This window comes from Brachyistius frenatus, unplaced genomic scaffold (genome assembly GCF_029030835.1).
Source record: "Brachyistius frenatus isolate BFR_SWC_R1_liver_20210118 unplaced genomic scaffold, ASM2903083v1 Contig_505, whole genome shotgun sequence".
Lineage (NCBI taxonomy): Eukaryota > Metazoa > Chordata > Actinopteri > Embiotocidae > Brachyistius > Brachyistius frenatus.
The window spans coordinates 2,501-30,000 of NW_027211104.1; the positions used below are offsets into that span (position 1 = coordinate 2,501).

The 27,500-nt window shown below is 43.0% G+C and overlaps 2 protein-coding genes across 2 annotated transcripts in view; one reads left to right on the forward strand and one right to left on the reverse strand.

Annotated features, from left to right (window-relative positions):
- The window catches only part of LOC138614444 (small G protein signaling modulator 2-like), a 1,122-nt gene extending 694 nt beyond the window's left edge, over window positions 1-428 (forward strand). The window contains exon 3 of the mRNA XM_069687916.1: window positions 332-428. Coding sequence (XP_069544017.1) covers window positions 332-420 — 89 coding nt within the window. The 3' untranslated portion in view covers window positions 421-428. The remainder of the gene's footprint in view (window positions 1-331) is intronic.
- A 6,016-nt stretch (window positions 429-6,444) lies between these two features.
- fat3a (FAT atypical cadherin 3a) overlaps window positions 6,445-27,500 on the reverse strand; it is an 80,190-nt gene continuing 59,134 nt past the window's right edge. Inside the window, exons 25-30 of the mRNA XM_069687917.1 lie at window positions 27,302-27,455; window positions 26,354-27,054; window positions 24,165-24,278; window positions 18,523-18,582; window positions 17,053-17,088; window positions 6,445-9,742 (exon numbers count right to left, since the gene is read on the reverse strand). Of these exons, the coding sequence (XP_069544018.1) occupies window positions 9,111-9,742; window positions 17,053-17,088; window positions 18,523-18,582; window positions 24,165-24,278; window positions 26,354-27,054; window positions 27,302-27,455 (1,697 nt within the window). The 3' untranslated portion in view covers window positions 6,445-9,110. The remainder of the gene's footprint in view (window positions 9,743-17,052; window positions 17,089-18,522; window positions 18,583-24,164; window positions 24,279-26,353; window positions 27,055-27,301; window positions 27,456-27,500) is intronic.

The window sequence follows — 27,500 nt, forward strand, 5'->3', positions numbered from 1 at the left end:
TGAACCCCAAAATGCTCCCGATGGCGTAGCATCGGTGTGTGAGTGTGTGTGTGTGTGTGTGTGTGTGTGTGTGTGTGTGTGTGTGTGTGTGTGTGTGTGTGTGTGTGTGTGTGTGTGTGTGTGTGTAATGTCCTGATGACGTCATCATGATAAATTGTGTTTTCAGTAATCAGTTGGTTGTAACATGCTCTTTGTTCCCTGATGAACATGAGACTGTTTATGTGTAAACTTTTCTGTCCACGCGTGTACTGCCAGTACTGCGTATACTGTGTGTACTGCCTGTACTCTGTGTATTACCTGTAGTGCCTCTAACAGTGTGTCTGATCTACAGAGATGGCCGAACGTCATGATGTCCAACATATCTTGAAGATTGCTCGTGAGCTGGTGCACAAAGTCCAGTCTCTGATGGACAACAAGTGAGGAGGAGGAGGAGGAGGGGGGAGGGGGAGGAAAAAGAGGTGGATGAGGAGGAGAGGGTGGAGGAGGGGGGAGGAAGAGGGGGGATGAGGAGGAGGTTGAGGAGTCCAACCCTGCTGTAAACTCCTCCTCTCATCCTTCAGTGTTTCCTGGCCTCCACCTGTCCACAGCAGGTGTCGGGGGTCTGGTGTTCCCGGCGGACCCTCGGAGCGGTTCTGAGCTCGATCTGTTTACATGTTCCTTCTACTGGAGTGCAGCGCTGCTGTCACACATGTGGATCTGTCTGCATGCTTGTGAGTCTGATCACACTGTGGACACATTCCTGAGTCTCCCCGGTCCCACAGAGTGTGTGCATGCATGAACACACACACACACACACACACACACACACACACACACACACACACACACACACACACACACACACACACAGACATACCCCCACCTTCCATGTTGGCTCCATCAGTACTCCGGTTCTGTAGAGATTCTTTATCTGGACTCTGAGCGAACACATCGGCTGCCGGTGAGGAAAGAAGCTGAAGTGCTCCCAGGATTCCCCAGATGGGTTCCCCAGATGGGTTCCCCAGATGAGTTCCCCAGATGGGTTCCTCCTCGCAGGATTGAAACACCACTAGAGGAGCCGGAGACTTTGCCATGAAGAAGCTTCCTCAGTGACCAAATGGACTGTGCCAACGACCTTTTCATGAGTGTTTTCTACAACAAGCATGTGTGTTTCTCCTGAATCCTTTCTTCTTTCTCTTTGTCTAGAAATCCATGATAACACTAACGTTGCCTTTATCACTGACAGACCGAGGTACTTAGTTGCACTTTTTTGTGAGCGTGTCCTCGGTGGCGCCGGTGAAGGCCTCTCCTCAGTCGGGGGGGCCGGAGGTACCGCGAGGCCAAACTGTCGAGAAACTCGGGATGAATCGCAGCCGACTTTTCTGAACAGTCGATGTTAGAGTTTGTTGAATCCATGTTCCAGAAGAGCAGACTCAGAAGCACACGACTGTTAATGGAGGACTTCTACAACACTGTCGATCTGATGCTGGTTCCTCAGGAGCGGCTTTTACACCAGGATCACAGGCATTTACACAAAATAGCTTTTTAAATACACGGAGATATATTCTAATGTTTGCCAAAAAAATATTCAAATAAAGTGATTTAGTCTCATCCACAGTCATGTAGGAGCAGTATGCAGCAGGATGAAGGCTTCACAACAGCATTCAGAGCTTCTTGGAGCCAGAACACCGTCATAGAAAACAATCAAAGTTAAAACATCAATTAACTTGTCAGTTTAAATCGTTGGAGCTGTTTCATGGCCTGACCTCTGACCTTTCTAAGAGCCATGCTGACATGCTGAGAGGAAGAAGACAAACAGCTGATTAAAAAGAGAAACACTCTGATTCTTTTTATTAGGGTCTCAAAAACTCAATGAAACACCTGAAACCAACCGTCCAGCTTCAGATCAATGTTTTCACGTTTAATCTCCTGAAACTGCTGACCTCTGTAGTTTTTAGCAAACATGACCCAACACGAATAAAGTTGGGAACTATTCCTCTCGTGCAGTGTAGTTTTTCCTAACTTTCATTTTAATGCAGATATTATTGATCATATAAATCAGTGTTTATCGTTACATGTTCATTTTCAAGCAGTTAAACAGTTTGTTTTGTTTCCACTCAATGATTCTGCTGTTTATTTAACAAGTCAGATACAGTATTATTATTTTATATATATAACTTGTCGCTATTTTAACTATTGATCCCCAACATTTAGCTAATCAGTCAACTATTTCTCCCAATTATTTCAGTTCACAATACATTAAACTAACCAATCTGATCCTTGATGCCAGTTTTATTTCATCCCTTAACTTAAAAGTTAACCATTATTTTTGACATTTATCTACCAATTATATATTTCTATCTATTATCTAATAATATTTCAACCTTTATCCTTTTTTTCACTGTGCATCGGATACCTGTAGTTAACTATTTGAACTGTTTATCCATACGTGGTTCAGCTGTTTATTTATCTATTCTAACTATTGAAACTGAATCCACAACCTTCAGCCATTTATTGACATATGACCTGTTTTAACATTCAGGACTGTTCACCCTTCATGTTCAGGTGGCTGATGGGATGCGTCCAGTCTCCTGCTGAGTGTTCACATACTCACAGCTGGAACATCAGGTTCACTCAGTGTGTGAAGGTTTAAATCCTGTTAGTGCCCCCTGACTGCAGAAACAACCTGAGGGGTAAAGCACACGTCTCCATGGCGATCACAGCCGTAGTGAGTATGTATAGCGGTAGCAGCACTTATTCCAACCTGGGAACATGTGACAGGTTCTCCCAGGACTTCTGGAAAAAACACAAAACAGTTCATTCCCTTAGATCCAATAAATGTCCCGTAACAGTTGAACTGCAGCGAGCCATGTGAGCATGCTGACTTACGTCAAGTTCCTTTAAGTTAACGTAGTGAAATGAATATGGAAAATGTTGAACTGAGCTGTAACAGAGGTTTATTTCCCAGGAATCAGGGCTGCATTAGGAATAAGATCTATCAGGACTTCAGGACACACTCAGTGTTGGTTTGGGTTTTTTCACGGAGCGTTGGGACAGTGAGATAAATGTCGAATATCACCAGCTCTCTCCTGCTCTGAGGACCTGGACTGAAACGTGAAGGCGTCATGTTCAACTTCTCTTTGCACTCAGCAGGACTGTCCAGAAAAGTGGCTGCAGCTGTCTGCGTGTCACCTGAAGTCCAGCACCAGTAAATCCAGCATGCTTGGACCAGGCAGGTGCACGCAGCAGACGTGTGCCGGGTTCAGAGGAGAAGCTGCTTTGTTCAGTGTTCAGTTGATCAGTGTTCCCGTCGGCTGGTTTCAGCTTCAGAGTAACAGCACATTCACGTTTGTATCTGAAGGGAGTCGGGGGCTTTTTTTGATACTGTTTCCACTCCCCCCCTTCGTCAGTGTGACCCTTTATCGCTTACCCTCCACGTCTCCTTAAACTGTCCAACACGGCTGCATATGATTGGTCATCCAGCTCGGACCTGCACCTGTGATTCAAGTGCCAAGAGTCTTCCCCAATCCTGAAGTGTACTGTAGTCATCGGGCTCTCTGATTCGCTAGTCTGATCCCAGGAACGGGCGGTGGCGTGGATGTACCTTGCTATGGCCTCTCCCCTCCCTCCCCCGCCCTGCCGCCATGGCGACAGAGACGGGTCCGTGGGGGAGGGGAGGGAGGCACTAGGGCCGATGGCAGAGCTTTTTCTTCCAATCAGGACTTTGTGTACCAAAGCCTTGAAACAGCCCCCTCTGTGGCATGACAACAATTTCATACTGCATCTTGAACACTGACTGTTTACTACATGTAAAATATTTTTGAAAATGGTGTTGAATTCTTTAACTACTGTACAATTTCTGTCGTTTGAGAAACCCATCAAAGTCTATATTGCTGTACATACGAACCAAAAGCCCAATATTTCTATGAAGACAGCCAGAACATATCTATAAATATATATTCTATATATTCTTTTGAGATCTATTTTTTATGTTGTTTTAGCAGCACTAGTCGGAGGTGTGTTCTGTGCAGAAATGCAGAATGCGTGCAGACTATGTTATACGTTGACTGTTAAGTGTTCTCTCTCAATGTTGTGCACTGACTTCAAGATTTCAAATTTCTATTTATTTAGAGAGCCAATGATTGCATTGCTGAACATGTATTGGTAAGGAAGTATAATTTGCCTTGAATGTAATGTATTATTAAATAAGAGGTTGTTCATTACTGTGTCTGTCTGTCCTTTAAATGTTTCCATCTGCAGATGTTCTGTGACTTTTAGTAACGCCTGTGTTCTTCTTCAGAACACGAAGAACTGAAGCTGCTCTGATCCATGTTCTAATATCACCAAACCTACAGAGAATCATCACCTGACTTCAGTTCTCATCAGCTCTTTGGAGCTTTTTAGCACGTTGTTCTGGTTTTACCGCACACAGCTTTACTGTTTTGATTCACTTCTTCAAATCCAACATGATGATGTTTCGATGCAGCAGGACGATGATTTCAGCCAATGAAAGCAGCCAGTGTACTCTGCTACATGAACGCCTGTCTCCCAGCAGCTGGTAACATCTGTCTCTGAATGCTGACACCAGATCTGCAGGGCCTCGTGTACGTACTAAATGTTTGCTGAGGCTAGTTTTCACACACACTTTGGGATTTATAAATATAAACGTGATGTGAGAATGTGCAGGCCGTGACACAAACTCTTGTCTGGCTCTCTAACTTGGCGATTTCAACCTGCAAAGTAGTGAAACTGGAAATATAAAATATTTCAAAATAAACTTTCCACCCCTGTTTCTGACACATGTATGAAAAAATATAATTATGTCCAATTAAGGCAGGAAATAGACAGGCTATCCTCTATATCAGCGTTCTGGTTCACGCTGGTCATTTTTCACTGAGGAAAACTTTGAGGGCCTCTGATATTTATAAAACAATATTTATTCATGCATTTCTTAAAAATACATTAATTTTGGTGGAAAAACATGGATATTTACAGCTTCGCTTGAGGTGCCACTGTGATTGATTGGTATCAAATTTTATATTCTGGTTCTGGAAAATACATGGTATGGACATAGCAAAAATCATAGACATACACACATAGATGCTGCATTGGCCTCTGGATCATACATCAACGTGGCCGCCATATTGGTCCGGGCAACCTACCCCAATTCTTAGCAGACAGAACTGCATTTAAGATGTCGGTGCTTCTTAGGGCTGTAAAAAAAAAATCATTGCACAATCCAAACTATATCACAGGGATTTACCCTTCAAAGGTAAGACTCAACACTTATTTGTGGCTGCATTCAGCCATTGAAACATGGTGTTTAGAGCTAACTAATTGGCAGTCAGAGTCAGAATAAATAAAAAAAACATCATGCGTATGACCTCAAAAATGTCATAAAACTGTCATAAAACTGTTACTGTATGTCTGACAAAATTACCACGGTATGTTGTCCAAAATGTCATAAAAACATCAGACCTGATATGTCATAATAAATGTCATAAAAACGCCATGAAGATATCACAGCACAGATTGTCGTCCAAAATATTTTTTTAAATGTCACACTATAGTATATTGTCGAAAAGTTAAAAAAACCCGTCATAGTATGTGTTGTAAATAAAAAAAAGAAAAAGTCCTAGCATAATATGTCCCATCCGTCCATTGTCTATACCCACTTTATCCTGAACAGGGTCACGGGGTGTGGGGGGGAGGAGGGAGGGGGGAGGGGAGCTAGCCCAGCTCACTTTGGGAAAAGGCAGGGTTCACCTGGACAGGTCACCACAAAAATGTCATATGTATGTCTTAAAAAAATCTCAAATTAACGTCATCACACAGGTTTCTTTTTTCATTTTTGACAACATACTGTGTTGTGATTTGGTGCTATATAAATAGTCTGGACATAATCAGTCTCTCCACACTAAGATGATTGGGCCTTTGTTGGAGCAGATAATTTGAACTGTATGCGAGTCCTCAATCACTTAAGTCACAGTCATAATCCCTCAACGCTTGATCAGCTCAGGAGCACAAACACAAGAACAAGTGACCAGGCTTGTAAGTATATATTGCTCTGCTAAATTATTCAATGTGTCATATCCATAAATGACTGTAATGACATCACCAGAAGGGCATGATGTAGGGATGCCAGGGTAAAATGAAATGTGCATGGGCTAACCCTTGGAGACATCCTGCCTGTGCCTGAGACACACCTCGCTACATGTGACATGATATGCAGGTTTGAAGAGGGTTGATAAGATTCAGAGTGCTAAAGTCCTTCTGCATTCACAGCTTGACTAAACCAACACGGGGACATACAAAATGTGCATCTTTGGATAACTGGAGAGGGTTAATGATACAGTTTAAAACACTACAACATACAGCAGATGTTAGATGTGACATTTTTGAATAAATATGAAGTAAGTAAAGAGTTATGATGGTGGACTTCTCTGACATTGAGGACAGGTGACATGAAGAGCAACAACGGTTTTATTTTCTGAACTGAATTTTAAAAAGAAAGTAAAAAAAAACAACAGAATTTCGGCAGAATGGGGACAGATTGTGTTTCATACTGCCTAATGTGTGAAAACAAAGCAAAAACAAGAACCTGAAAACAACATTAGAAACTCATTCAAATATTCCAGATGAAAGAAATGTACAAAAAAATTGACCAGAAACACATCTAACCAAAACCAAATAAAAACAGCTGCTGAGATGTAACATCTGGATTTAATACTGTGCAAAATTCTATAAAATCTATAATATTTCAATGGCATTCATGTGGAATTAAAAAGCAATGTTAAAACAGTGAAAACAACTTGGATCAAAGAGTCAGTGGCAGAAAAGGAATGATGTGGAAAAAGTACCAAGATATCAGATATTCCAAAGTCTTCACATTCACATCAAACAGTCCAACACAAAAACCCAAAGGCAGTTCAGAATTGCAATTCCATATCTACAAAATCTGCATTTTAACAACCTAACTATGTACACTGTACAGATATTTCAACACAAACATACATCTTTTACAAAGAAAACAGGAGCTGCTTGCCTCAGTGGACCAGGGTACACCTCAGTGGACCAGAGTACACCTCAGTGGACCAGGGTACACCTCAGTGGACCTGTGAAGCAGCTATCGGTCCTTCAGGCCTGATGAAGCCAAGTCATCAGTGAAGACGCTCAGAAGTCAAAGAAAACACTGGAATGAATTGCCTCTAAATTAAAGGTGTCTGCTCCATGTAGCTTTTTGGGAATAGTGTGACAACATGAAACAGATCAAACAAATGGAAGTAAACGAGATGACTGATGAGCAGCACAGTATAATGTAACTGGAGGTTGAAGGTTTGAAACTCTGCAGTGACGCTGTGTTTTCACTGTAAGAAGATCACAATGACATCATCCTGAAAGGTTTCTGCATGTGACACATCTCAAGTGAAAGATAACCAAATAACTGGAGTAATTTAACAAAACAAAATGAGTGATGTTTAGAGAGGCTGTTGTTTTGTACCTAAACTCATTTCTTCTCATTATGTCTTGATAATGTCATTTTAAAAAGATAGCAAACCATGTTTTTTTGATGCTTAATTTTTATTTCCAAGACTGTTGGAAAGAAACTAGCAGTTGTGTTGAAGTTATTCAAATATAAAAAGGCTCCATTGTAATTAAAACTCCAGAACAATGCAGCACAGCTTTAACAGAGTACTGAAGCCACACTTACCTCAGTAGGTGGACATAAGATTCCTGATTCATGCTTCCCAACAGCTGTCTTCATCAGCTGTTTGCCTGTCACATTCACTCAGATATGTGTTTATTCTAACTTATTCTTCTGATCACATTTCCATTTAATTTGGTCCTGACGTGCCGACCTTTCTTCTGGTGCCAACTTCAGTTTAAAACTTAACAATTTTGTCTGTGACAAAATATGATGAAAATTAAAAGCATATTCATGGGCTCAACAAATGTTGAGTGTTGAACCAAAAACATGCCAGTGTCAAGAGTCTTTTTGGTTTTTGGTTGTCGGGCCTATCACTCCTGAGCCTCTCTGGAAATAAAAATATAAAAGAAATTAAGTGCTGATTTCTAGAAATGCTTTATAGCTGATAAATGCTTCCAAAAGAACATCCAACCTCACCACCACATGGAACATAAAACAAAGACAACCTGAGTAAACACAAAATTATAATTGTATGAGGTTATTTCATACCAACTTCATTCATTTCCCTCCAGTTTAGTCTGAACAGAGTTGAATAGGCAGTGTAGCTCTTCATCGTGAGTACCTTCAAACTAATTTTAGGCAAATATAGAAATTAAATATTTATCCTGCAATGATAGTTTTAGACTAAACTTAAATAATCTGTGTTATCTGGAGAAAAGTTTTTCAGTTGTGATCTTGAGTTAACAGGTTTTACTGTACATGACAGCTATAGCAGCTCCTGGCTGGGTAAAAAAAGAAATGACATTGCATTTTTGGGCTGAGAGGTCATTCCACATTAAAACAAATGGCTCTTTAAAATATTGTCATAACATCATTTCATACCTTCCACCAGTGAGGTCACAGTATTTTACAAAGTCTGTACAAGCTTGGGGATCTACAAAGTTTACAAATCAGGGAGGGAAGAAGAAAACAGTTATTTGTGTCTTTTCTCTTAGAAGAAGTGGTCTGATGGGCTTCTGTGAAGGAGCAACTCTTTCACTTACATGATTGTCCCTTCTGTTTGTTTTTACAAAGTCTCTCTACCATATCTATACATTTCAGTCTCTTCTGGATTAATCTTTCTCGTTCACATTCTGTCTCTCATTTTTTTCACATTACAATGAAATCCTCATTAAAACAGGAAGGACACTGCAGACTGTTCTGCACCGCGAGGAAAGGACTGACAACACAATGACATTGTTGTCCATGGGACTGAAAACTTTCCCACGCACATTTCCATTTCTGGACAAAGTTGCATGGGAGAGTAGTATTCGGGAAATGTGGTTTTAGATTTGTGTTTTCAAAGGTTTTCTTACAGTATGTTAGCAGACAAAGCGTTTCTTCCTCTGTGATAACAGCTGCTTGTGTATTTTCTTCCTGTACCACTACTCTGCTCCTTCTGGCCCATTAAATACCCCATAGCATTCCTGCATTGGTCTGTTAATCATACCTCCGTCTGTTGCTGTGAGTCAGTGATGATGGTCACCCCTCGCCGAAGCTCATCCATACTGTCAAAGTCGCTACCATGTTCAGAGTCATCCAGCCCACAGGGGGCCGACATGTCTGAGGCGGACGACGCGCCGACAGACAGTCGCATATTTAGCGACACAGAGTCATCAGTGTCCCCATTTCCTGGCGTCACCCCACTCATTGAAGGGCTTAGGTCCCCGTGGTGTGCCTCTCCAATGGGTAGCTGGTGGGGAGGCAGGTATTGGCTGGGGTGGAAGTGTGACCTGGCAGGCTGATAGCCAGCGCTGCCAGAGCTCAGTGTGCTCTCCTTGGAAACTGGGGGATTGGCAGGCAGTGGTGTGTAAGGCTCAGGATAGTCCTCACCTGTGGGTAAGGGAGGTGGCAGCTGGTCTTGGCTCAAGTACTCTTCTTCATGGGGAGGCGGGTAGTCACTGTCAATGTCATAACCCCCCAGGTAGTAGTCGGACTCCAGTTCCCGGGTGCTTCCTCCAAGTCGAGGGGCCGAGGCCGCTACATCATTATTAGGACCTGTCTCGTAGCCGGGCACTTCCTCAATATCTGACAGCCGGGTGCTCGGCATCCAGTCCGACGTGTCCCAGTGATATGCTGGACAGTAGAGAGGGATATGGTTAGCAACAATCTAAACTGTGGAAATCATTAAGAGTCCACAGTCCCACATTTGCCCGAACCAACAAAGTGGTCTCCACAATGTGGGGTTGTGTGCAGACATGCCTTCAGAAAGCACAAGCAACATAACATCAAATATACACACAGTTGTTGAGGGTCAAGAACATGACAAGGCACAACCTGGACAGAAAACATGTTAGTCTTTGGGGGTTATGTGACATGCACGATACAGGTGACGTCACAGGTGTCACAGCATGCCGTGGTTCATGAAGAATTTGTCAGCAGTCAAGCCATATTGAAGTGCTCAAAAAAAAAAACAACAGCATCAATCAGAGCATCAGCATCAATTAGAAGAATGTATCATATAGTAGATTTTCCTGTTGGTCAGCATTGCACTCATAAAAAACATCTCCAGTCACGTTAAAACATAAGTGTACCCCATGGAAATTGTTGGCTTTTCCGATATAGCTGTATGTGGACCATTAAATATTCGATTCTCTTTCATAAGGTCCCTAAAGATGACAAATTGTAATTTTCTTAAATTAGACAGATCAGTTACATGGAAAAAACAAGTACAGTAAGTACACCTCTATATCAATCACATTTTCTAATCCACAAAGTTAGAACCAAGGTTCCACATCAGGTTCCAGTGATTGGAACCTCTTTAGAACCTGTCCTATCTAAAACCTCTGATCTAAAGATACAAAGAGCTCTCCGGTAATGCCTGTTCATCTGGCAAATAATCTCCAGATTATTTAAATTGATTAATTCCACTGTAAGGAAAATCATCATGCGGTGTAGATTTCAAATGACTGCCACTTTGTCCTGGACTGGGAGCCCCAATTCAGCTCAAGAGTGGACCATATAAATCAAAAAGAAGTCTCCAAGAACTTCATCACAGGACCTTGCAGGTAACCCTGCCGCTCAAAGTGCACGTGCCTTCAAACAGACACAGATTGTACAAATTAGGAGGGTGTGATACTAAAAGGCCTTTGCTATCCAAAAACAACATCAAAGCCAAACTGGACTTTGCCAGTGAACATACAGGCAAAGACGAGGATTTTGGAATAATGTGCTCTGGACAGATGGATCATGGACAGTGCTGTTTGGCCACAGTAAAAGGAGACATGTTTAGTCACTTCAGGAGAAGAACCTCTGTGAAGCATGGTGGTGGTAGTATTATGTTCTGTTGTTGCTTCACTGCTTCACAGATTAGGCAGCATGTAGTTACTGATTTACCTTTGAATTCTGCTTCATGTCAAAGAGAGCTTGAACATAATCTGAGTTAAACCAAAAGGGACCTTTCAACGGGATAATGATCCTCAGCACACGAACAAATCCACCAACGAATGACTCAAAAAAGAAATGGAGGGTTATGGAAAGAGCTGGTCAAAGGCCAGATTTGAATCCTATTTAATGTTCTGGGGAGGTGGGGGAAGGGTGGTGAGATGAGCTGCACATGGAGGAAAACCCTACAACATCTTTCAATTTAAGGAATTTGGCATGAAAGAGTGGCCAAAACTTTCAGCAAGCCAGGGTCATAAACTGGTGGACAATTGCAAAAACAGTTATCTATGCTAAAAAGGGCAATATTAGCTTCTGAAGCCATGGGTGTACTTACTTTTTCTACAAAAGAATATGACATCTGTTGACATGCTTGTTGAATAAATGACTGAAAAAGCCAATTTTCCTTGTGGTGTTCTTAAAGTATGTCACCTGCATCTGAAGGTACTGTTGCTTGTCCAAGAATGTCAAAAAAGCCAACATTTTCCATGGGATGTACTTACTTTTACGTTCTCTATAATCTCCAGACTATCTCTCCACTTCATGTGTACGGGGAATGACGCCCTCCCTTTCAGGGTACTTGGATATTTCTTTAAGACAGACTGGGTTGCCTGGTCCCGCCCTATGGTTTACCTGTAAAGCACCTGAGCTGGCATGAAATCAGTGATTATTTGACCCGAGTCAGGGTGCAGTGTGACGATCCGAGTTGTGATTTAACTTTAGAGAAGTTTGTGTGTGTGAGAGTTACAGCTTGAATCCACCTACCCGTTATACAGTTGGACATCGGTCTACCGACTGTTTCCCTTTACTCTCTTTTTTTTCTGTTTTCCCTGCAACTACGACTGACTTCCTGTACCATCGCATTGCTCATGGTTTCGTGAGCTAACGCACTCGGTGGTGCTGAGTGCTAACAGCAGGGAGCCGGCATTTTTCTTTCATCCCTCCGGGCGGCTGAGGTTCCCTGTACCAGCGTATCGTTTACGGGTTTGGGAGCTGACGCACCTGATGAGCGCAGACGTCAGTCAGCTACCAGGGACTAGCAGGAATTTCAGGGTTATGGATGCTCTGCTCTTAAAGTTGCACAGAGCTTTGGCCATACAGACGCGCCTGGCTAACACTGAAGCCATCATGTCAAGTGAAGGAAGGTACCCGGGACTCCGCATTGTGGGCAAGCTTGTGGCTTCCTTGTGAATCTCCTCCATAGTGAAGGTGTAAGCAGAAGCCACAGGTAGAGCTTAAGCATCCTTTTGGATGCTTAGATGCCGCCTGTGGCTGTCCCATTCACAGCTCCAGCAGGGAGACCAGCACTGTTTATTGAAACTGCCAGTGAATCCATCTACTATGTTTCTTCCTGGTGCAGCTAAGTTGATGCAATAGCATTCTAAGCATGCCAAGGCGGTCGAGAACATCCGTACCATAACCGATACCAGAGGCCCCTGTTTGGGGGCCCTAGACCTAGGATCCCATCTGGAGGGTTTTCGTAGGTGAACCAGTCACAAGCTAGAAAGAGGAGGGGATACAGCTACCAAGGCTCAGACATCCTCACCCCCTTGCTAAGGGCCGTCCATGTGCCGGGGCCATCGAACCCGGACATCATGTCATCAGGGAATCCAAACCCGGGAGATCATCTCTTTGCCTGTTTTGACTCTGGTCATTTGGCCAAGCCCTTTTCAAAATCTAGGAAGTCCCACTGGGTTGTGGACATGATTCAGCAGGCATCCATGCGCTCGAATGTGCCTGTCCCCTCTGGGGTTTGGGCACACTTAACTCATAGCGTGGCCACCTCGTGGGCCTTGTGGGGGGGAGCTTCTCTTGCTACCAGAAGTGCAGTGGCCACATCTCAGTCCACATTTTCAAGTTACTACCGTCTAAATGTAGCAGCTAGGTACATCAACAGCTAGCCACTTCTGCACCTTTTACTTGTGTCTGTTGGTCAACCTGATGACTTGTGGATTGATCTGAGTGGTCACTCTGTTCACAGGTGTTGGCCCTTGCGGGGCTTTGACTTGGTTGATATGTCAATAGGGGACATTTGTAAATAGTTTGTTTGTGTACATTGATGTATTGGACTGTGGGTTGAACCGTCTCCTCACGGGGTGTCCTAAAGAGTTACCCTGTACGGAACCATCACTGATTTCACGCCAGCACAGGTGCTTCATGGGTAAACTGTAGGGCGTGACCGGGCAAGCTGGTGTGTCTTAAATAAATATCCATGTACCCTGTCAGGTAGGGGGTCCTTCAGCGTACATATGAAATATGAATCGGAGTAGAGATATCATCTCTTCACTCAGCGATCCAAGGTTACAATGTAACCACAGGTTACAGGTCATCAGTGGCTTGTTGGTTGCGATGCACACGGTTACAAATTAAAAATTACATGGAAATATTCAGTACAATTAACTTCAGTAGTCACAGCAAGACTACCCTCTCCAGGATTGGTTGGTTTTTCTAATGTCAGCCAACATTTTACATTTTTCTGAAAAATGCACAGTTGTGGTCTTGCAGACAATGACTGTTCTCTTTCAGAGCCAAAGCAGAAGTAGTGTTATGAGGTTATGGTGGATGATGGTTGGCTGGCTGACTGTGACAGTCACAATCAGGTGACTGCAGTTTACATAATGTATGCAACTAACAGTCAAGTTTGGTTTCCTTTAACTGTGACACTATTATCATAGCTTTTGGCTCGTCTTGTGGCTTCTTGGTGAAGCAAATGCAAACAATTTTGTCATTTTGTCTTTTTTGCTTTTGTCTCATACGGTATTTTGAAAGCTGCTCTAAATTGACAACATGACTATTATTTTTCTTTTGAAATACGAGGGTGGATTCAAAAGTTTTGAGACTTCTCCAGCACTATGGACAACAGTGAATCTATAACTTTCTTGAGTAAGTACTCAACGGTTGTCTCTTTATCAAAATCAGAGTTACACATGCTTTTGTGAGCTGTGGACTGGTTGCAATTTCTCCCTGACCATAACCAGAGGCTGAAAATCGAATTTTGTGTTAAATTTTGGAAATGGAGACTCCTAAAATGCTTCAAAACGTTTATGGCAATGAAGTAATAAGCCTGGAGAGGTGGTCGAGCGTCACTGTCCAAAACTGGAAAAGGGCATCAGATCACAAAAAGCTCCACCAGTTTTCTTTGATATTGGTGGCGTTGTGGTCCCCGAGTTGTACTGGGAGGCGTCTGAGGGGAAATATTCTCTGTAAATGACCTAAACTGTCACGCCATGGCAACAAGGTTATCCAACATGCCTGCTCACAGCGCAATGAAAATGCACAAGTTTTTCACCCTCAACAACATAATCGTCACTCCCCAACACTCTCTTTGGCTCCCTGCTTCTTCTTTCTGTTCCCCGATAATTTGGTGTTTTTAACTTTGAAGTGCGCTTTCTGCACAAGTTTCAGGTGAGTTAAAAATAATCGCAGACACACACAGACCACTGCTCACAAAAACACATCACGGTGCTGCAACAGGAACAGTCCCTGAACTTTCTGATCCCCTCCTGTATTTTAGTGCATCAACTATTCTTACAGCCTACTGTCAGGTAGTGATGAGTGTCGAGACCACTAACAGTTGGTGGTATACGTCTGGTGTCTGTTATCACCAATAGTTCTTTTTCATGGCAGACATTTTGACTTGTCTTTGCGGGGAGATCACAGGTGTATTAACGATGGCTCAGTTCCAGACAGTGAGCCAACATGCACTAAAAGCAGGAGCTGCCCAAAGTGGATTGCAACCATCATTAATACTCCTGGTCGGCAGTCAAAATGTCAGCCGTGAAAAAACTCCATGGATCTCAGTTTTTTCAGGTTATTTCAAGCGATAGATGAAAACACTAATACGTTCGATGTGTCAAATTATTTTCTGACTTTTGTTCTGACCAAAAGCAGAACAAAAAAAAAAAATCAATCACAGGCATGAAGTAAACTTTGGGTACAGCTCATTATAAGAAATTGGATGTATCCACCAAATGCAACAAAACAAGGCAGGATTTCTGGGGTACACTTGGTGGAGCCTTTGGACTGAGAGACACTTGCTGACTATTCTGTTTTAGAATTTCAAAGGAATGGCCATTGAGTAATGACCAGAGTTACGACATCACATAAATGGCTATTCCTATTACAACGGTGTGGCTGACCAAAAGGACAATCTATCAAGAGCTGCGATTTATTTAACTGGAGGCAGATTTCATCGAGGAGAAAACAGTGAGTGAAATTAAAACAAAAGCAATGTCAAATAAATAAAGATTTCCATGCATCAAAGCAGAACACAAACCATGGGAAGACTGGGGCTGTGAAACCGTCATCACGCAACAACTGGAACAGTAGGTGGTGTTTGGATGGGAGGGGTCGGGGGTGGGGGGTGGGGCATACAAAGCTGTGACGAGGGAGGGAGATATGAGGAGGAATTCACCAGCAATATGAGGGTATGAAAGAACCGCTGGGTGTACAGAGACAGAAAGATACAGCAGGTAGACAAAATAATTTTGAAGATGAGGAGTGTTGATTGAAGATTTGATTTTCATGCAGGTCGTATCTGAGGTCGGCAGCACACTACCTTGGGGTCATGTAGCTATAGATGGTGTTTGATGGTAGGGCAAGGTGGATGTTAGGTTTAGGGACTTAGGGTATCACACTGTCGGCACAACTTTTTGATATTAATTAATGACATAATAAGTAATGACAACCTGCAGCAAGTTGTCGCTCCACAGATTTCCTTCAAGGACCTTTTTAATATTTCTGTTTGTGACTGCATTCATTCATCTTCCTGTCCCTTCATGTTCCTGCTGCATGATGCATTCACCACGAAGCCTCACCATAGGGATAAGTAGTGCCTTTAGTTCTTCCACTCTCAGCAGACTCATCAGACTAGAGAATCTTTTTATTTATGTCCTCAGAGTACTTTAAATGTGGGTTGGCTCTCCAAGCAGGCCGCCAAACCATTTACTCAAAATGTTCAAAAGGTTGTTCTTTCGGTGGATTCTCTCATCTGTCTTGCTTCATAACTGCATTTGGTCAGATGGGTCACTTTAAGAAGAATCCTGGAGGCTCTGAACTTCTTCCATTTCATAACTACCGAGGCCATCGGGCTCCTGGGAACACTCAAAACTATAGAAATGATTTTATATTGATGTACGACAGAGGTGTACCGTTGGAGTCATAGCTTGTTTTTTTGTGATAATCAGTGTGAATTGCGGGACCTTTATATAAACAGGTATAATTATACTTTTTAAACCATGTCCAATCAATCACAGGTAAACTCCAGTTTCATTCTAGACACGCCTCATGTATAATTACAACAAACAAGAGTCTTTATAATAATACTTGTAAATTAAATATTTAAGTTTTAGATTTTTGATTAACAAAAAGTTCCAAATACATGTTTTCACTTTGTTATTATGATGAGTAAAGACTGATGGGCAAAAAGGGCAAAAGTCAGAATTAATCTAATGAATTTGGACAGGATCATATTAGGCTGAAAGCTAATTTGCCAATAATAAAGCATGTGTAATCAGTATTTGAATTCAGAGTAATATAGGAAAAACTAAATGAGCTCCAAGGAAAATTAAGTCATTTGAGCTCAGACTGTCAAAGAAATGCTGCCAAATTTGAATAAAGTCAGAGAATAATTTTCAATGCGGATTATTCGGAACAGAAGTGAAGATTTAGGCTGTTAGTAGGACTACACCAAAGGTCATTATCATCATTAGACTTTGATGATAGCTGCTATATAATGTAATATCTCCAGGGCATTAGCCTCAAATCACAAGAACAATTCACATTTATCAAAATGAATAATATAAAATATATGCACGGCATATACAGTTGAGAAATGCTGCTAGCGGACATGTAGCCTCATGATTAGATACCATGTTCTTTTGTTGTAGTGGGTTTCATGGGGGGGTAGTTGTAGTTATTTTGTCTACTCACTGCAAAAAAATAGATAGAAGAATGAACAGAAGGGGGAGGGGTAGGGGAGGGTGGGGGTGGGGGCAGGCAGTCACCTCTGTTGTAGGTTTGACTTTGGTCCATGACTGACACTGTCAGATGGAAGAAGAGAACAGAGGCCTTTAGCAGTGGACACAGTGTGTCTGGTTCTGAATGTGGTGTTACAGGATGGAAGAATGAAGGTTGTTGGCCTCATATGTGTTCTTGTAACTCGACCAAGTTCAATTTCTTGTTCATTAGGTTTAGTTGTGTGGATAGTGTGGTTCCAGTGACCTGGCCTCATTTAGTTCCCACCCAAAACTTATTTCCAGTTTAGGAAGCAAGCATTTGAACGAGGACCTTTTCTTTGTACCCAAAATAAACCGCTGGCTGGCCAACTGTGTGCCATTACGGACAGTCTGTAGGTTTTCATCCCAACCCGATTAACGCTTCTTCAAAGGAATGAAGAAATTAACGGGTGAAACCAACTGGGCCGATCAGTTGGGATCAGTGCTTGAAGTGAACACGAGTGAACTACTCCCCTTATTCACCTGCAGGTGAGTCTGTAGTAAGAATTAACCTCTGACTTCCTACAGTGAATACGAGACACTAGGAGATAAGGACTGGGACCAAATCAGATTTTCACTACACAAATATTGTGGTCCAAAACAATTTGTGAAAATTACTGTATATTATTGCAATATTACTTGTGAAAATTGGACAAGCAAATTAGCATTTCACAACGGGACTTCTTATCCTTTGATAATAACAAAATCTGATTAAACAGGTTTAAGTGATGGCCAGAAATATCAGCTTTTAATAAAACATGCAGTTTTGCAACATTTCAATAAAGACAAACAAAACTTGGCTATAACTCAAAACCACAAATTGAAAAGTGGAATATGTACCGAGGCCGACAAACACGTTAAATGCATCAGTTGGTGAGTCGGTCCAAACCTATCTGGATGAATCTTACTGCTCAGTTTAATTTAACATTTAATATTCATATTAAGGTCAAGAGGGCTTTAAATTTAAAATTGAGGGCTTTGAATTAGACTTTTGTTTTGAAATGGATTCAGGAAGTTGCAGCATTCTGCTGACTTCAGCCGATTTCTCATATGATGGAAGGACAGCAGGTTGTATTATCTGAATAAACATTTGATGCTGGCATAGATTCAGCTGCACTTGACATAATGAATTAGACTTTTCTATTCTTACACATTGTTCTGGGTTAAACTGAATTGTAGCTGAAGGTGTTTCGATGATGCTGACATGACATCAACAGGCACCAACGTTTGCTAGGATTTCGTTTGAAGCTCTGCCGTGTCGTCGTCTGACGCTATTTGTGTTGTGGTTGTGTTCTTTTGGAGCTGGTTGGGATGAAACGCTGCAGACGGTCAGCTGGAGCTAATAGAACAGTTACTAAGCTGCAGTGCATTAAACTGTGAGAACCTATGGACTCAGCTGAGACACTTGTACTGAAAATGACGAGTGAAATAAGCGAGAAGTGGAAGAGTGAGAGGAGACAAAGGGATGAGACATGGTACCTTCACTTTCGATTGTGTCGACTGCATCATTGACCAGTCGAATGACGGTCACTATGGAGGCTTGTGGAGGGAAAGAAGGAGCAGATAAGTTTTGAAATACAGGCATTGGAAGTGAAAAATGCTCATCGTGTCCTCTCACACCTGCTCAGGGTTCCCAAGGCTAAAAATGAAAAGGGAGAAAACGGAATCATTTCCTGTTTCCAACGTCCTTAATCACTGGGAATCAAGTGGAAACAAGTCTGTGTTCAGAAACTTCTGTTTTTACCTTTTTCTGCTGCCAGAATAAAACTAAATACGTAAAAAGGTTGTTTGAAAATTCCTCGATTGACTTTTCCTTTTTAATTTGAAGGAAGAAGAACAAAGACAGGTGACAGGAAGTAAAAGTAAATGTATCAAAATAAAAGCCTTGAGGATCGAATGGTCCTTCTTTCAAAGTGTATCACGATGTCAGCACAGGTTGTATGAGAGAATAACATGAGAAGAGATGGGGAGAGGAACCAACCACCAGATAGACCTTTGTTTTGTTCTTTTCATTTAGACATTAAACAGCTATTATTTAGTTGCAGTTCCAGCAGGTCCGGCAGGTCCAGTGAAATATTTTACACCCTCAACTGAAGTTTAAATAATAAATGTGCATCCAGATATAACAGATGTATAAATAAATAAATAAATGAATGAGTCCTTCCTTTACAGTTCCAGGACCAAAATCTGACCTTCATATGAATTTATTTTATTTTTATTTTATTCTGACAGTAGAACATTTTTTTTTCTGTTTTAATTTTTTTTTCATTTTAAGTTTAAAAGAAAAAATGCCAGTATTTGTGTTTTTGGATTCTTATTTCAAACACGTAATGGAACTGCTGAACGTGTACAGACCTGTTGTCCACTTTGTTCCACTGGATAGTTAATATTCCAGGACTCTGGAGAAACAGGAACTTTTTCCTTGACATCCTTTTATATTCTGACAGGAAAACGATCCTGAGCTCGCCTGTAGGTTTGGTAATAGATGCCCACTCTGCAGAGAGCACTTCCTGGTCTGACATGTGGCTAATTTTCATGTTCATATGCTACGGAGGTAGTTTCAGTTGAAAAATAAAAGCAAGCAAAGAAAACTCTGCCAAACAATGAAAATGAACGTCACATGAATGCAAAGAAAACCACAAAAAAAAAAAAAAAAAGCAAAAACCAGCAACACTTTCTCATGTGGGGACACCAATCAGCCTTTAGCAAGCACAAGAATCACCATGGCAACAGGATTAATATGGCTTCAAATTGAATTAACTGATGATTAGGGTCACAGAAACAGACATTTCAGAATTCTAGTTTTTGAATCATGATCATTCTGTGAAGTAAAACAATGAATCGAATGGACTGCAAATGAAGTCTGGAGAGAAAAGGTCAATGCATGGAACCAAAAACACACAACAACAAGTGCAACAACTCCTGCACAAAAGCCACAAACAGCAGAGCAGCAGAGCAGCAGCTCAGCCTGGAGAAGCTCAGACCCTGAGCCTCTCCACGGAACAATTCAATCACTGGGATTTTGTGAGAAAAAGTTTGTGAACCGTTGGGAACGTGGTCCTGACCTATGTATTGTAGACGTTGGACAGAAGTGAGGAGACACCGCGTGTTTATCTCATCTTAAATATGTGTGGTATATCTAAACATTTACCGGATGACATACAGGAATCACGAAGAGACGACAAGGGCTTCACCCACACTGAGACTAGCGGAGGACATTAACGTCTCCTCTAAACACTAAAGATATCTTGTGGGAAAACGGGACACACAGTGATCCCTCTGGTCACTGACCATCGTCTGGTCCGGGAGGCTGAGATGAAAACACAGCAGGCGCTCTGATTAAGAACAAATGGAGGAGAGTTGGTTCCTGAATGTCAGGAAGTCCTGAGGAGCAAATGTCTGTCTGCTGAACATGTAAACATCCTCATCTCGAACCGCTGCAACAATAAACATCCTCATCTCTAACCGCTGCAACAACAAACATCCTCATCTCTAACCGCTGCCACAATAAACATCCTCATCTCTAACCGCTGCAACAATAAACATCCTCATCTCTAACCGCTGCAACAATAAACATCCTCATCTCTAACCTCTGCAACAATAAACATCCTCATCTCGAACCGCTGCAACAATAAACATCCTCATCTCTAACCGCTGCAACAATAAACATCCACATCTCTAACCGCTGCAACAATAAACATCCTCATCTCTAACCGCTGCAACAACAAACATCCTCATCTCTAACTGCTGCAACAATAAACATCCTCATCTCTAACCGCTGCAACAACAAACATCCTCATCTCTAACCGCTGCAACAATAAACATCCTCATCTCTAACCGCTGCAACAATAAACATCCTCATCTCTAACCTCTGCAACAATAAACATCCTCATCTCTAACCGCTGCAACAATAAACATCCTCATCTCTAACCGCTGCAACAATAAACATCCTCATCTCTAACCGCTGCAACAATAAACATCCTCATCTCTAACCGCTGCAACAATAAACATCCTCATCTCTAACCTCTGCAACAATAAACATCCTCATCTCTAACCGCTGCAACAATAAACATCCTCATCTCTAACCGCTGCAACAATAAACATCCTCATCTCTAACCGCTGCAACAATAAACATCCTCATCTCTAACCGCTGCAACAATAAACATCCTCATCTCTAACCGCTGCAACAATAAACATCTCTCCTCATCTGCAACAATAAACATCCTCATCTCTAACCGCTGCAACAATAAAAACATCTCCTGCAACAATAAATCATCTCTAACCGCTGCAACAATAAACATCCTCATCTCTAACCGCTGCAACAATAAACATCCTCATCTCTAACCGCTGCAACAATAAACATCCTCATCTCTACATGCTGCCACAATAAACATCCTCATCTCTAAACGCTGCAACAATAAACATCCTCATCTCTAACCGCTGCAACAATAAACATCCTCATCTCTAACCGCATGCAACAATAAACATCCTCATCTCTAACCGCTGCAACAATAAACATCCTCATCTCTAACCGCTGCAACAATAAACATCCTCATCTCTAACCGCTGCAACAATAAAACATCCTGCAACAATAAACATCCTCATCTCTAACCGCTGCAACAATAAACATCCTCATCTCTAAACGCTGCAACAATAAACATCCTCATCTCTAACCGCTGCAACAATAAACATCCACATCTCTAACCGCTGCAACAATAAAAATCCTCATCTCTAACAATAAACAATAAACATCCTCATCTCTAACCGCTGCAACAATAAACATCCTCATCTCTAACCGCTGCAACAATAAACATCCTCATCTCTAACCGCTGCAACAATAAACATCCTCATCTCTAACCGCTGCAACAATAAAAACATCCAATAAACATCTCTAACCGCTGCAACAATAAACATCCTCATCTCTAACCGCTGCAACAATAAACATCCTCATCTCTAACCGCTGCAACAATAAACATCCTCATCTCTAACCGCTGCAACAATAAACATCCTCATCTCTAACCGCTGCAACAATAAACATCCTCATCTCTAACCGCTGCAACAATAAACATCCTCATCTCTAACCGTTGCAACAATAAACATCCTCATCTCTAACCGCTGCAACAATAAACATCCACATCTCTAACCGCTGCAACAATAAAAATCCTCATCTCTAACAATAAACAATAAACATCCTCATCTCTAACCGCTGCAACAATAAACATCCTCATCTCTAACCGCTGCAACAATAAACATCCTCATCTCTAACCGCTGCAACAATAAACATCCTCATCTCTAACCGCTGCAACAATAAACATCCTCATCTCTAACCGCTGCAACAATAAACATCCTCATCTCTAACCGCTGCAACAATAAACATCCTCATCTCTAACCGCTGCAACAATAAACATCCTCATCTCTAACCGTTGCAACAATAAACATCCTCATCTCTAACCGCTGCAACAATAAACATCCTCATCTCTAACCGCTGCAACAATAAACATCCTCATCTCTAACCGTTGCAACAATAAACATCCTCATCTCTAACCGCTGCAACAATAAACATCCTCATCTCTAACCGCTGCAACAATAAACATCCTCATCTCTAACCGCTGCAACAATAAACATCCTCATCTCTACATGCTGCCACAATAAACATCCTCATCTCTAACCGCTGCAACAATAAACATCCTCATCTCTAACCGCTGCAACAATAAACATCCTCATCTCTAACCGCTGCAACAATAAACATCCTCATCTCTAACCGCTGCAACAATAAACATCCTCATCTCTAACCGCTGCAACAATAAACATCCTCATCTCTAACCGCTGCAACAATAAACATCCTCATCTCTAACCGCTGCAACAATAAACATCCTCATCTCTAACCGCTGCAACAATAAACATCCTCATCTCTAACCGCTGCAACAATAAACATCCTCATCTCTAACCGCTGCAACAATAAACATCCTCATCTCTAACCGCTGCAACAATAAACATCCTCATCTCTAACCGCTGCAACAATAAACATCCTCATCTCTAACCGCTGCAACAATAAACATCCTCATCTCTAACCGCTGCAACAATAAACATCCTCATCTCTAACCGTTGCAACAATAAACATCCTCATCTCTACATGCTGCAACAATAAACATCCTCATCTCTAACCGTTGCAACAATAAACATCCTCATCTCTAACTGTTGCAACAATAAACATCCTCATCTCTAACCGCTGCAACAATAAACATCCTCATCTCTAACCTCTGCAACAATAAACATCCTCATCTCTAACCTCTGCAACAATAAACATCCTCATCTCTAACCGCTGCAACAATAAACATCCTCATCTCTAACCGCTGCAACAATAAACATCCTCATCTCTAACCGCTGCAACAATAAACATCCTCATCTCTAACCGTTGCAACAATAAACATCCTCATCTCTAACCGTTGCAACAATAAACATCCTCATCTCTACATGCTGCAACAATAAACATCCTCATCTCTAACCGTTGCAACAATAAACATCCTCATCTCTAACTGTTGCAACAATAAACATCCTCATCTCTAACCGCTGCAACAATAAACATCCTCATCTCTAACCTCTGCAACAATAAACATCCTCATCTCTAACCTCTGCAACAATAAACATCCTCATCTCTAACCGCTGCAACAATAAACATCCTCATCTCTAACCGCTGCAACAATAAACATCCTCATCTCTAACCTCTGCAACAATAAACATCCTCATCTCTAACCGTTGCAACAATAAACATCCTCATCTCTAACTGTTGCAACAATAAACATCCTCATCTCTAACTGTTGCAACAATAAACATCCTCATATATATATATATGCATATATATATATATGTCCATGTGTTTCATTGACAGGGGTTCACTCAGGCACCGCTTGAATCTCGTATGAAACTTAGTTCACTGCGAATAATTCACAAATGTTTTCTCACAAATAGAAAACGTGGTTTTGTGTGGATGTTGGTGATCACTGTTTTCAAGGAGACACCTGCTGTCACCAAATAATGGTTTTAAAGTACTTGGGTTAAATGTGAGCCTCCAGGAAGGTGGAGCAGTCAGAGAGACCTCCTGCTGTGACGGGGTGTCTTACCGTTGTCATCGCAGGAGTCCGATTGGAAGGAGCTCAGCGACTGGACCTCGGAGTTACTGCCTTTGTTGCTGCCTGAGAAACACGTGACTTCTTCCGCCATGTCCACCATCTTACCTGCAGGGAGAGGTCAGAGGTCAGGGGACAGAGGTCAGGGGACAGGGGTTCACACAGACTGAGGAGGACGGAGTTGACACCTGCTTCTACTGAATTAGTCGCGGTCCTTTCAGAATAATGTGCTTCATTAACCTGATCTGACTATGATCTCAGAGCTCCTCGACACCACTGATCACAGCATTTTATTACTGAACACGTGATTGAGATTGAAGGAACCACACGAGGCTGCTTTAAATCATATTCATCAGGCAGATTCTTACACACACACAAAAGTCAGGACTTCTTGGGCGGCACGGTGGTGCAGTGGTTAGCATTGTCGCCTCACAGCAAAAAGGTTCCGGGTTCGAATCCGGTCCTGGGCCTTTCTGTGGGGAGTTTGCATGTTCTCCCTGTGCTTGCGTGGGTTCTCTCTGGGTTCTCCGGCTTCCTCCCATCACCCAAAAACATGCACCTCAGGTTGGTTGGCGCCGAGGTCGTGGCAGCCTGTTGCAGCAGCTCCCCCTCGGGCTGTAGCCAAAGAATTTCCCCTCGGGGATTAATAGAGTACAATTAAAACATTTTTTTAACGGTGTACATGTGTCCCTGAGCGACATCATCAGGAAGCACTGCAGGACTTTCTGTTGGTTGTTGCGGAAACTCCCATGATGCACTGCTCCTCTTTCACTCCCACTCCGTCATTAACTTTAAGTCTTCTCTCTGTCCTTCCTGCAGGTCTCTGATCCGTGGATCTGATCCACATTACTGATCCACATTACTGATCCACTTCACTGATCCACGTCTCTGATCCACGTCTCTGATCCACGTCACTGATCCCTGTGCTTTCCCCTCACTCTAACAGTAGCGAGGCAGATGTTCTCCACCTCTGGTTCTGGTTCTGTTAACAGATGTTCTCCACCTCTGGTTCTGTTGGCGTTTTGTTCCTGTTAAAACAGACTCAGCTGTTGCTCATGTTGAATTGATGGGTTCTGTTGTTTCAACTGTTGTTTTAACTACAGTTGGACAAAACTACTTAAACAACACATGTACTGAACTACACAAAAGGCCACGTGTGCCAAAAATGGCGCCCAAGAAAGTCCAGCAAGCGCCAGGACCGTCTCCTGAAGTTGATCGAGCTGTGGGTTCGGGGCACCACCAGTGCAGAGGTTGCTCAGGAACGGCAGCAGGCAGGTGTCTGCACGCAGTGAGGTGAAGACTTCTGGAGGATGGCCTGGTGTCAAGAAGGGCAGCAAAGAAGCCACTTCTCTCCAGGAAAAACATCAGGGACAGACTGATATTCTGCTAAAGGTACAGGGACTGCTGAGGACTGGGGTGAAGTCATTTTCTCTGATGAATCCCCTTACTGATCGTTTGGGGCATCCGGAAAAAAGCTTGTTGGGAGAAGAAAAGGTGAGCGCTGCCATCAGTCCTCTGTCATGTCAACAGTAAAGCCTCCTGAGACCATTCATGTGTGGGGTTGCTTCTCCCCAAGGGAGTGGGCTCAGCCCTGAATAAAGAACGGGACCAAAACATCCTCCGAAAGAACCGTTTGGTGATGAACAAGCCGTTTCCAGCCTGATGGAGCACCTTACAAGAAGACAGAAGTGATAACTAAGTAGCTCGGAGAACAAAACATCACAATTTTGGGTCCATGGCCAGGAAACTCCCCAGACCTTCATCCCATTGAGAACTTGTGGCAGGTGGACAAACACAAACACACAAATTCTAACAAACTCCAAGTAATGATTAAAAGAATGGAATCAGTCAGGATGGGCCAGAAGTTAAATGACAGCATGACAGGGAGAATTACAGAGGACTTAAAAAAGAAGGGTCAACACTGCAAATATTGACTCTTTGCATAAACTTAACGTAATTGTCAATAAAAGCCTTTGACACTTATGAAATGTTTATAATTATACTTCAGTATACCGAAGTAACATCGGACAAAGATCTGAAAACAGTGAAGCAGAAAACTTTTTGAAAACCAATACTTCACATTCTCAAAACCTTCGGCCAAGGTTGTACACATACACACACACACACACACACACACACACACACACACACACACACACACACACACACACACTCACACTCACCCTCATCACTATCCCAGGGGCTCTTGCGGAGGGAGTCACAGTCGGAGCGGCAGGGCGACACCGGTGGCAGGTTGGGGGCCACGCTGCACACCACCACCCCCCTCCTGGTGGTGGCTGACAGGATCCTCGGGGACTCGGGGTGGAAGGTGCTCATCTCTGTGTGCTCCACTGTACGCCCGTCCGCCATCTTCTCCAGCGTGGACCGGGGGTCTCCTTGGAAACAGGGCGTGTATGCCATGGGCCTCACAGGGACCTGTGGGGGTCCCATCAGCCCCCCCCCTCCCACCAGGGCGGGCTCTGAGTACAGGTTGAGAGGGTCTCCCGGTGTGCAGCGGAGGGTCTTGAACTGCACCCCGTTGGCCTTGTTGAGGAGGGCGGCGGTCGCCGGGTCCTGGACCAGAGACAGGTTGTTCCGGGAGTAGTTCTTCTGGAAAACTTTCTTGCGGAAAGCGATGAAGAGGATGATGAGGGTGACGATGACAAAAAGCACCACGGCGATGCCGATCAGCTCCTCCTTCCCGACCACGGCGTGACCGGCCTGCATGTCGGGGACGACGACGGGCCGCAGGCTGCAGCGCTGCCCCACGAAGCCCGCCGTGCAGTTACAGTAGAAGGAGCCGTGAGTGTTCACGCAGCTGCCGCCATTCTCACACTCTCCCTCCGGGTTACTGCGGTCACACTCGTTCACGTCTTCCTCACACCTGCGGGGACAGAAGGAATCTCTGAATGAAGGTCAGGGAGACAGAAGGAAGGGAAGTGCAGATCACTTCCTCCTCATAACACTACTTCCTGTACTACAGTCAGAGTCCTGCCATGTTGGAGGACGACGTGTTGGTGTACTGAGGGAAGGATGTCATCTTAATGTCGTTCTTCAGTGAGCTCTACGACCTAAATGTCACACATATCTCCAAAAGGCCTGCTGGATGGACAGGACCCCCCCACACTCACGTCAGACCCCTGAAGCCCCTCCTGCAGCTGCAGAGGAAGGCGTTCCCGATGGGTTTACACACACCGCCGTTCTGACACGGGTTTGGAACACACGCCGTTATCTCCACCTCACAGCGCCCTCCGGTGTACTGGGGGTTACAACTGCAGGTGAAACCTGCATAACACAGAGAGACAAGGGGAGAGACACACACACACACAC